The sequence below is a fragment of the Ostrea edulis genome, chromosome 4 (assembly GCF_947568905.1).
Source record: "Ostrea edulis chromosome 4, xbOstEdul1.1, whole genome shotgun sequence".
NCBI classification, from domain to species: domain Eukaryota; kingdom Metazoa; phylum Mollusca; class Bivalvia; order Ostreida; family Ostreidae; genus Ostrea; species Ostrea edulis.
Genome location: NC_079167.1, coordinates 14,048,134 through 14,059,340, shown reverse-complemented (window position 1 = coordinate 14,059,340; position 11,207 = coordinate 14,048,134). Strand labels below are relative to the sequence as shown.

Genomic DNA, 11,207 nt, shown 5'->3' with positions numbered 1-11,207 from the left:
GTGATGTATATTTACATCAGTTCTGAACGATACAGTTTAGATCAGGCCGCAAAAGGGGATTTTCGATCCTCTGAAATTGTATTCAATGTGCCGGTGATTCTGCAGACTTGTGTCAGATATTGCAATATTGACAAAATTCCTGGAGCAATTCAATATAACTTTAAATTCCACATCAATGTAATTTACAAGGATGAAACAAGAAAAATTACTTACAATCAACATACCTTTAGATGTGTGATAATACAGAACATTGTTTCATTCATATGTTTGATTGAAAGCTACACACTAGGGTCCGGGTATTAGTACCGAAACATCCGTAATGACCATGTCCCGCGGCGTGCTTTCTTTTTGAGACTCATTTCATACTTCTTTACCAATAAGTGAAGTTTTTATTGCCCCTGGCAGTTTCTTTGTCTAACTGTTTTTTGTCGGCTGGGTAATAAGTTATTCGTGGTTTGATTTTCTGACTTTGGTTCTCAGGACAGGCAGTAATGTGGACAGAATTTGAGAAGGAATTGAGAATTTTGTCGGGGGGGGGGGGGTGAGAGATTGCTACAAACGAACGTTCTTGATACACATGAATATTATTTTAACAAGTCTTCAAGTATACATAGAAGGACTACAGTATATACTTTCATTTTAAGACTTCCAACAAAAAATACAATATCTTAATATTACCATGACAACGGATCTACCGTCTGTACCATTGCTTTCATAGTACATATACATAAAACACACCCATTGAATCATTTTTATTTTTTGATATTGTGAAAATGATTTAATCCACACCAAAAAGTTCAAACGATGAAATTTTGAATTTACTGTAAAATGATAGATGATTCTGTTGTCATTAAAGGAAGTTCCTCATGAGAGTCATCTGTAACTTCCTCCGATATAATGGATTCTCCATTAACATTATCGATCTCCTCGGTGTCGTCGGTATCATCGCTATCCTCATCATCGGAGACATCGGATGTCTCGTCGTCTAGGGTGTTTTCTTCTGGTGGCATTATCTGGGGGAATTCTTTCTCCAGGCCCTCCTTCTTTATCAGTTCCTGCAGCTTCTCTAGTTGTTCAGTTTGCAGACAGAAGCAGGATGGTCTTTTGTGCATCCATTTCTTCATCTTCTTCATTTTTCTCCATTTCTGACGTCTCTGGGCCCCATTGCCTTTGTGTTTCTGCCATCGTCGACGGTGAACCATTACGTGTTTATCCTGGTCGCCGTCCTGTGCCTCCTCTGGTTTATCTTCGCCAGAGTCGTCTGCTGTCATCATGCTGCGGAGTTTCTGGATCAATTTCATTTTCCTCTGGAGTTTCGTGGTCCATTTTTCATTTTTCTGAGCCAACCAGTCGTTTTCATCCCCGTCATCTTCGTCATCGTTTTTTACATCGTCATCATTAGCCATAGCCATGTACCTGCAGAAATAATGTTTATTGTTACTTTCGAAATTTCGGCACTATATCACAAAGGTATTGCAGTGTTTTGTTAATTACAACATTAAGCGACGAGAATTTGTGCAATTATGAGAGATATTGTAAAGACAATATTTTTGGGTGGTGGTGGCAAATAATACAAAATGTCCATGGAATACAATGCTCACCGCGTAGAATTTACACAAAACTATACTGTAACCCCATAGACACTCGACGTTTTATATATCTATAATAAAAAATATTGTCTTCCTATAAACAAAATATTTTGTTTATAGGAAGACAATTCTTAGTCGTGTACTTTTTAGATTACATGTAATTTTAATTGTAATCGATTACATTAATTTTACCCTGTAATCATTATTATTTTTAGATTACTTTTTTGATTATTTTCATTAATTTTAAACAGGCCATGTACCCCTCCCCCATATTTGTTTTTGGAACAGCCTATAGATTTCACCGTTGTTTTATCAAGTTTTAATGTTTGATTAAATATCCTGATGGGGTAATCCAACCTTCATAACCACAAAACAAAAACAACAACAAAAATGGCTATCGGAAGATGAAGGTTTTATACACCTTTTATTTACATTAATGAAAAAGAAATAGAAACCTCATGGTTGTCTTTCTTGGAATTCAGTTTAGATACACTTGATCTCTACAGGTGAATTTCTACTAATTGACAGATACTAAACAAACAACTTGTGCACTGAAAACTGGTTGCTATTATCTAAGTTCCCTAGAGTGTGACATGTCACCTGGAATATTTATAATATGTGGGTTTTAATTATGAGACAAATAACAGCTAGGTCTTGGTTTAGATTTTCAAAATTCTTAATTGAGTCAGAGTCAGTCCACAAGACCCCAGCTCATCTATGTAACTTGTTGTTTCAGATATTGTATTAGATATTGTATCATTTTTGTTTGGTTATTCATTTGACGTAGGAAAAATATTCATTTAATGAATTTCCAAAGCTATGTCTAATAAAGGCACACTGTCACTCACTTTGTTAAAATTTTGAAAAAATGCAAAAATTAGTCCAAATGGATTGTACTAGTAGTTTCCCGTACAAGTAGTTTCACCACCACCAGCTAAGATAGCAAAGACAGACGAGCCAGAGGACTTCTTTGGTTTCATGACAACAACTGGTGAGCCTTCCTCCAGTAAATCAACTGACAGCAGCACTGAGGTCAACAGATATCTATCCCAACCCTGTCTTGCCATGGAAAGCGACCCACTTCAATTTTGGAAGAGCCAACAGCAAAACTCCCCAATCCTCTCTGCTATGGCCTGCAAGTTCCTTACCATTCCGGCATCTTCTGTGCCTGTTGAACGCCTCTTCAGCATTGGTGGAAAGATCTTTAGACCAGAGCGTTGCCGCCTTGCTGATCAAACTTTTGAACGACTTATGAACATTAAGTGCAACTTGAAAGTTTCTCCTCAATAAGACATTATGACAAAATGAACTCTTTATCATTTATGTTCAGAATTGTCAATCAGTATTATACATAATGCATTGTAGATTAGTGCTTTAAGATAAAGTTATGATAAAAAATGTTTACAGTTGTTATGTTTTCAGTTGTAGGACCCTTGCGGTAGTAAAGATAGAGCTTTCCTCAGCAAAAGTATCTAAAAGTAATCTGTAATTGTAATTGTAATTATAATCAATTACATTTCAAAATAGATGTAATTGTAATTGTAATAATAAATTTCAATGTAATCTGTAATTATAATCGATTACTTTGAATGTAATTGACCCTATGTCTGCAGTGTGTAACCCTTATTGTAGCCGTGTTGTGGCCCCATGGTCATGTAGTAAAAACAAATGATCAAAGAACTTACATACTGATAACTTTGACAATGCCGAGAGGTTCTGAAAGATGTTGAAATGTGTTCCTTTAAATTCTTAAGTCAAACTTCTTACTCTTAACATTTTCTAGCCATTGGGAGGTCACGTGAATAATGGCCAGGACGGTCACAGTTTAAACCAGGGAGAGAATTCGGTCTTTATGTGATGTGAAATCTGAATATTGTGTTACCCATATACTGCAGTGGTGTTTGGTATTAACAGGATTATACTGTGCTAATATTATGTGGATACAAAAAAGGTGATTTGCGATAGCTTTAAGTTTCTAAACCATGGTCTCCTAAGGTGAGCACACATCACGCAAGTTACGAAATAATAAAAGTGCCTCTCCGACAGAACTCAGTATCGGCGGTACAGATCGTCAAATGTCCGCTATCCAAGATAGTTTAAAGACAATAACAGGAAAACTAGACGATATCAGTCAACTTCAAAAATCCATCGACAATATTAATAAAGATTTGTGGGACGAGGATGGCATTGATGAACGTATTAAGTATATGGATCAACAGTTTGAAGATAACACGTCAGAATTGGAAAGTCTAAGACAGGAAAACCTTTGCCTACGTAGAGAGCTACAAGTTCTGAAATCCGTTGTGATTAACTTGGACAGAAGACTGACCCAACAAGAAAACGACGGTGGATCTAAGAGACAGATCGATGAGGGACAACATCTTAGTCCATAACTTACCAGAGGAAGAAAATGAAGATTAATCGCACAAAGTTCGCGGGTTGATTAAGAAACACTTTAAAATAGATTTAACTTTCATAGGTATTCATAGAAACGGACCAAAAATCCAGGGAAGTACAAGGCCCAGAACTATAACAGGAAAACTTCAAAACTCTAGCCATCAGGATCGTGTCCTTAGCGCTATCCAGCAGACGAGAGAAACATTGGGACTTTTGGACATGCTTTTCTACATAACACCGCTACAGATCAATGAGAATAAGAAAAAATTGCAAGAGATGAACAATAAGTACAGAGAGGAAGATGTCAAAACCAAGATAGTTGGTAACAAGCTTGTATTTCCTAATGGGAATGTTTATCGGGATCGAGTGTTACCACCTAGAGCAAAAGACGTCTTGGTGATGGATGACAAAGAAGTGGAAAAGTTGGAAGAAACCACGTTGATCAAGGGTGACGAGTTTTCACAAGACGGAAACATGTTCACGTCCTTATCCCCTACAGCAGAAACATACGTACAAGTTCGAAATATGTATAAAAAGGTACTTCGAGACCCAGACTTCGTCAGTGCAAATCATAATGTATTAGCGTACCGATTCAAAGATGCAGAGAGTAAAATTCACGATGGTTATTGTGACAATGGTGAATACGGGGTAGGTCGACGCATGTTGAAAACTTTGGCAGGTCAAGGATTTCTAAATGTCGCTGTTATTGTCACCAGGAAACTCGGTAAACATTTAGGTTCACTTAGGTTTGACATCATGAACAAACTGGCATTAAGTGCCGCAGCTAAGCTGTGAATATTATGAAGGTGATTTACCATAGTTAACATGAAAGATGATGATAAAGAACAGTGATCAATCTCATAACTCCTATAAGCAATACAAAATACATAGTTGGGCAAACACGGGCCCCTGGACACAACAGAGGTGGGATCAGGTGCCTAGGAGAAGTAAGCATCCCCTGTCGACCGGTCACACCCGCCGTGAGCCCTATATTCTGTTCAGGTAAACGGAGTTATTTGCAGTCAAAATCAGTGTGCCAAGAACGGCTTAACAATCGGTATGAACACGTCAGACAGCATTGGACCAAATGATAGGTTGTATTGACGAACTAGATCGTTATAACGACCATAGAATTTGCGAATTGCTGATTTCAATCGAGACTGTTGAAAGCCCTGTACCATCAACTTGTTTTTCAGTAGCTTGCATCGATTTAAAAACTGACCATACACAGAACAAGCTCTTGCGTATCCAATCAGTTGAAAGATATAAACCTCATATGCAGGTGATAATGGAATATTGCTACATAAATATGGGAATTTGACGATGGAGAAGCTGAAATAATCCCGTTTGTCATACAGTTGAGTTGTCAGTTTGCCGTTGGTGTCTACTTTCAATAAGATATCTAAGTATGAAGCAGAAGTGGACGAATCTGTGGTTTCCTTTATTTCGAGCTCACAGGGCTGTATCGAATTGACATAAGAATGAAAGTTATTATTGTTAATAGACAGAACGTCGTCGATATATCTAAATGTCGAATTGAAGGCCACAGCAAGAGATTATTTTTTCTTCTCACGTAGAAGTTTTTGAATAAATTCTGCTTCCAAAAAAATGTAAGAACAGGTAATCTAACAAGGGAGCACAATTCGTGCCCATGGGATTTCCAATAGACTGTTGGAAGACCTGATCACCAAAGACCACGAAGACATTGTCATTGAGGAACTCTAGCATATTGTTTTATTTCAACTTCAGAGTACTTGTGCGTGGAATCAGAGTGATGTTTAACAAAATAACATTTTGGATGACTGATCACTAGATATGAATATTTCCGATTATTATGAAACCCTCTATAAAAAAAACCCCAGTTGTTTTAGAAAACGATAACTTTTGTAACAATCTTGATAAATATAATGATATTCCTAGACGGATTTATGATGAATCACAAAGCATAGAAGGTATGTTAACTGAAAAAGAGGTGCTTAATTTTCTTTAAAAAACGAAAAATGATAAAACTTCAGGCCCTGATGGATTCACAGATGGCTTCACATGTGAATTTTATAAAGTTTTCTGGAAAGATATCTGTTCTTTTGTTACCCGAGCAATAAATAACTCCTTTGAGAAGCACAATTTATCTGAATGTAACAAGTTAGGGGTTAACACTTGTATTCCGAAAACAAAAACGGTTTCTGAAAAATTCGAGACCCATCTCTCTTTTGAATGTTGTCTATAACTAGCATCAGGGTGTACTGCAGAAAGAATAAAACTTTTCCTAGATAAATTAATACATACAGATCAAACTGGATTTATTAAAGGTAGATATATCGGTGAGAATATAAGATTAATTTATGATATTATACAGAATCCAAACAAGTATCGGGGCTTCAGATGCTTATCGATTTTGAAAAGCTTTTTGATACTGCCTCCTGGAAATTTATTCAAGAAACATTATGGTTTTTTTTATTTTGGTATTTCTATTCAAAACTGGATAAAATTATTTTACAATCAAATAAAGTCATTTGTCTTTCAAAGTGGAATTGTCTCACAATACTTCAGTTCAGAACAGGGCTGTAGGCAAGGTAGTCCTATATCTCCTTACTTATTTCTTTTATGTGCTGAAATACTTGGTATTCTAATACGCAAAAAACAAAGATATTAAAGGCATAACTATCGATGGGGAAGAATATAAGATATCTCAATATGTAGATGACACCTCAACTATCTTAGATGGGTCTCCCACTTCTATGGATGGCATTATTAGAGTCCTAGATTACTTTGTAATAATTTCAGACCTAAAGATAAATTTTTCAAAGACAAAAATGATTTGGATAGGTAGCAAAAAAATTTCAAAGTACGTTTTCCATCATACTAGGTGGAATTTTGATTGGAACAATAAAATATTTGATTTATTAGGAATAAGAAATTTTGCATCAATTTACAAGAAATGGTAGAATTGAATTATAAGACTAAATTGAAGGAAATGAAAAAAGTTATGGTATAATAGAAGTCTTACTCCTTTAGGAAGGTTAACAGTAATAAAGACATTACTGATACCAAAATTAAAAAATTTGATACTTACAATTCCAAATCCTAAAGAAGAAACCATTTGTTTTTTTGAAAGGGGTTTATATAACTTTCTTTGGAATAACAAAACTCAGAAAGTAAAGACAAATATTATAATTCAAGAATATGTTAATGGGGGTATAAAAATGGATTCGACGTATTCTACATTCAAATGCAAAATGGACAAAACTACTTGGGCAGAACTAATGACTTGTATAGAAAAGATATGGGTATTTGGAATAGATTATACTAATAAGAGTAAAAATAACCAACAGCTTTTGGATAGATGGTGTTTCAGACCTGGTCAAATATAAATTCTGCAAAAGATAAGACCAACCCAGATTTTTATTGTGAACATATTTGTTATGATCCAAATATCACTATTGATGGAAGATCATTATTGCTTAAATGTCTGCATGATTAGGTATTATATTTATTTATTACCTTCTTGATGAAAATAGCTATATATATAGTAATTTTTACAGCTTTGATTATGTACAAAATGTTTTGAAAGTTAAAATGAATTTTGTAGAATATGCAGGACTAAAGAAAGCAATTCAACAAAGACAAGTTCTTAAATACAAGACAATACAAGAACTACAAAACCACTTTTGCCAATTATTCCATCTACTATTTCAACATATTTCAAAGATAAAAAAGTTGTAAGGATATGTATAAGCAATTGATAAGCCATAAAGCAACCAAAATTAGATTTATATTAAAATGGGAAGAAACAGAAGGGGTTTTTCAGAGTTAGAATGGAAAAATATAGCTGAACTTCCTTTTAAAACAACTCAGGAATCTAAATTGCAGTGGTTACAGTTCAAATCTTACACAGAATATTTCCATGCAACTATTAATTACATAAACTTAGAATTGTTGATTCCCCAATTTGCAGGTTTTGCAAGAGGGATTTTGAAACTATTGATCACGTATTTGTAGAATGTCCATGTGTGAAAGAGATCTGGTATGGCAAGCAATTCTAATTCAATTCTAATTTGCTAATAAGAATATACACAAGGTGAAAATTTTTATAATTCTTATTCTTAATTCTTATGATAAAGCAATATATTTATATCAGTAAATTCTCAAGTATAAGTAAATTAAGTATAGATGCCAAAAAATAAAACATCATTGATAGAATTACAGTAGAAGAAAACTTTTGTTGTTGAAAAACTGCAGGTATAGGGATTTTGAGAGATACTGGCAAAATATTTGATAAATTATGAATGCTTCATACTTAAATATTTTATTGAAAGTATACATTAACGGCAAACTGACAACTCAACTTTATGACAAGCGGGATTATTTCAGCTTCTCCATCATCAACTTCCCATATTTATGTAGCAATATTCCATTATCAACTGCATATGGTGTTTATATCTCTCAACTGATTCAATATGCAAGAGCTTGTTCTGCGTATAGTCAGTTTTTAAACTACTGAAAAACAAGTTGATGGTACAGGGCTTTCAACAGTCTCGATTGAAATCAGCAATTCGCAATTTCTATTGTCGTTATAACGATCTAGTTCGTCAATACAACCTATCATTTGGTCCAATGCTGTCTGACGTGTTTCATACCGATTGTTAAGCCGTTCTTGGCACACTGATTTTGACTGCAAATAACTCCGTTTACCTGAACAGAATATAGGGCTCACGGCGGGTGTGACCGGTCGACAGGGGATGCTTACTTCTCCTAGGCACCCGATCCCACCTCTGTTGTGTCCAGGGGCCCGTGTTTGCCCAACTATCTATTTTGTATTGCTTGTAGGAGTTATGAGATTGATCACTGTTCGTTATCTTCACCTTTCATTTGTGTATTAAAGTTATTTTAACCTAAGATTGTGTGCCCTGCTCTGCTTTATGTGCTCTCTCTTTCTTTCTCTCTCTCTTTATATATACGAAAATGTCTTTTGTATAGGAATATTGATGATATTACTGTGTAGTGTTAGATTACAGCTATGTATATAATGTGAAAGTCAAATAAAAATAAATAATTTAGAGTCACAACTGAAGTTTAAGCAAAACTGGAGTGTATTATAGCTGTTCAAATTCTTTCTGAAAATTTTCAAATTTCTTTTCATATCTGAGTATTCTCCAAGGACTTGATTTTATTCGTATCGAGCATACAATGTGCGCACGAGGTAATTTCTATGAACGACGAAAATTAGTCCGTGCTTTCCTTGGTTTTTATATCCCTTATAATACAAACAACGCAAAAGCGTTTATTTCATCTATATTTCTAATATGTCTGTAGAAGGTTTTATTTGCAAAACACTGGTACATATTGTAAATCCTGCGTGGTGTCTCTTACCTGTACATCCAGCGAGGTAGTCTGGGGCGTCCCCCAAGTGCAAAGTGGTCGTAATTTCTGTCACGGTAACGTCGATGACGTCTGCTTTCTATGTCGTCTACCACCAGAAGCAAACAGATCAAAATTAAGAAAACATTTAGCCGCGACATCCCAAAGACAGTTCAGCAATGGATGCAATACGAAATGACAGAGAATCCTTAGATAAAATACACCTTTTTTGAACCGTTATGGTGACTGTGTTGGTGTAATCTTTGAGCCTAAATGCTTGAGTGTTTACAAAGTTAAACATGCAGGAAGAATTGTTCAGACCCCTGGGTCAGGCTAATGCGCACTGGGAATGTAGGTTTCGCAATGCCAGCTTAATGATTCAGCGTACCATCAAAACAGCGAGTGAAGCACATGTACAGAGCTTTTAAGAGGAGGAACACAAAGATTTTATTGTGTGTTGATGTGTAGAGATGCACTTCTAATACAAAACTCGGATCCTGTATATTTGCAGTAACAGTAAAGATTATGTTACTTTTCAAACATGCTCTATGTATGAAAAATGCAACATTAACATAGACTGCATAATAACAAATCTTCAAATGTATTATCTATAAAGATGACACTGAAGATTTGGCCAAGAAGTAACATGGAGTAAAGTCACGAATACAAAATTGTTTGTTTTTTTCATTAATACTAATATGCTCAGTACTGGTTTGTATCTATACTTACTGTCTTTCACAATCAAAATTCAATTAGAAATGCATATACATGTACATGTATATCAATCTGTTGTAAGATTAGCGTAATAGTACGAGTGGCGACACAGAAATCAACAAAGACATCATTGATTTCAAATGAACAGTGTATGTCATACTGGTTTATTCTTTCTTGCATGAATAACAGGATTTTTGTTGTTGCTATGCCCATATCTCAAGTACTTTGTTCTGGTATACAGTAAAACACGTATATAACAAACACGCTTATTACGAAGTGATTGTTATTCCCCTATAAGAGAAAATAACATAAATGCTATTGGATATAACTACATTTGGGTATAACGAACTGTTGTCACTGTCCTGGAGGTTCGCTATAACCGTGTTTTACTATATTACTGTTTCAGTACCTCAAATCCCTTGGCTTAAAGCGGAGTTCCTGCAACTTATTGCACGTGTGCAAGGTATTCCCGTTTTGTTCTCTGTTACATTGTGACTGACGGACGGACAGACGAACATACAGGTGGACGATACACTCGACCTCCTCTAGAATGTTTGTTCAAGTTTGTTGAATTAAGAAATGAATTTCAATTCAAAAAACAATACATGAGGATATGAACGGTGACGACTTAAAACGTTGCAGTTCATACCTCATGGTTTTCAAAAATAAAGTTCATTTCATCTCTGTCGGAATTCCTAGCCGTTAACATAGACGTGCTATTTAATCAAGAATCCATACATCATATGCAATTTGTAAAAATATGTCAAAGACAAAAAACAAAAACCCTAACAAAACCCCCCAAAAACCACCGGGAATGTAAATATAGTAAACTGTCAAACGCTATTTAGATTGGTATACTATGTAAAAATGAAATATGCTATTGAGAGACGTACTATTATGTCAGTATGAAAGGTGAAGACAAGGAACAGGGATCAATATCATAATTACTATAAGCAATACAAAATTATGAGTCGGGCAAACACGGACCCCTGAATATACCAGAGGTGGGATCAGGTGTCTAAGAGGAGTAAGCATCTCCTGTCGACCGGTCACACCCGCCGTGAGCACTATATCTTATCTAATATCTAATATTGTTTGATTTCGATAAAGAATGGAATTTGTGTGAACATATATTTGAATCTATCCAGT

At 35.2% G+C, this 11,207-nt stretch overlaps 2 protein-coding genes across 3 annotated transcripts in view; both read right to left on the bottom strand.

Annotated features, from left to right (window-relative positions):
* LOC125670354 (solute carrier family 17 member 9-like) overlaps positions 1–11,207 on the bottom strand; it is a 960,148-nt gene that overhangs the window by 115,487 nt on the left and 833,454 nt on the right. The window lies entirely within an intron of this gene.
* Positions 740–9,645, bottom strand: LOC125671584 (uncharacterized protein DDB_G0283697-like). The gene is made up of 2 exons (XM_048907374.2): positions 9,357–9,645; positions 740–1,416 (listed from the first exon to the last, which is right to left on the bottom strand). The coding sequence occupies exons 1-2, from the start codon at positions 9,503–9,505 to the stop codon at positions 819–821; spliced, it is 747 nt and encodes a 248-aa protein (XP_048763331.2). The 5' UTR covers positions 9,506–9,645; the 3' UTR covers positions 740–818.

Excerpts from the sequence above, each read along its gene's own strand:
- LOC125671584 (XM_048907374.2), bottom strand. The coding sequence starts at position 9,505 with ATGTCGCGGCTAAATGTTTTCTTAATTTTGATCTGTTTGCTTCTGGTG. Across the intron at positions 1,417-9,356 it reads CTACCTCGCTGGATGTACAG|GTACATGGCTATGGCTAATG; the intron begins GTAAGAGACACC and ends TTATTTCTGCAG.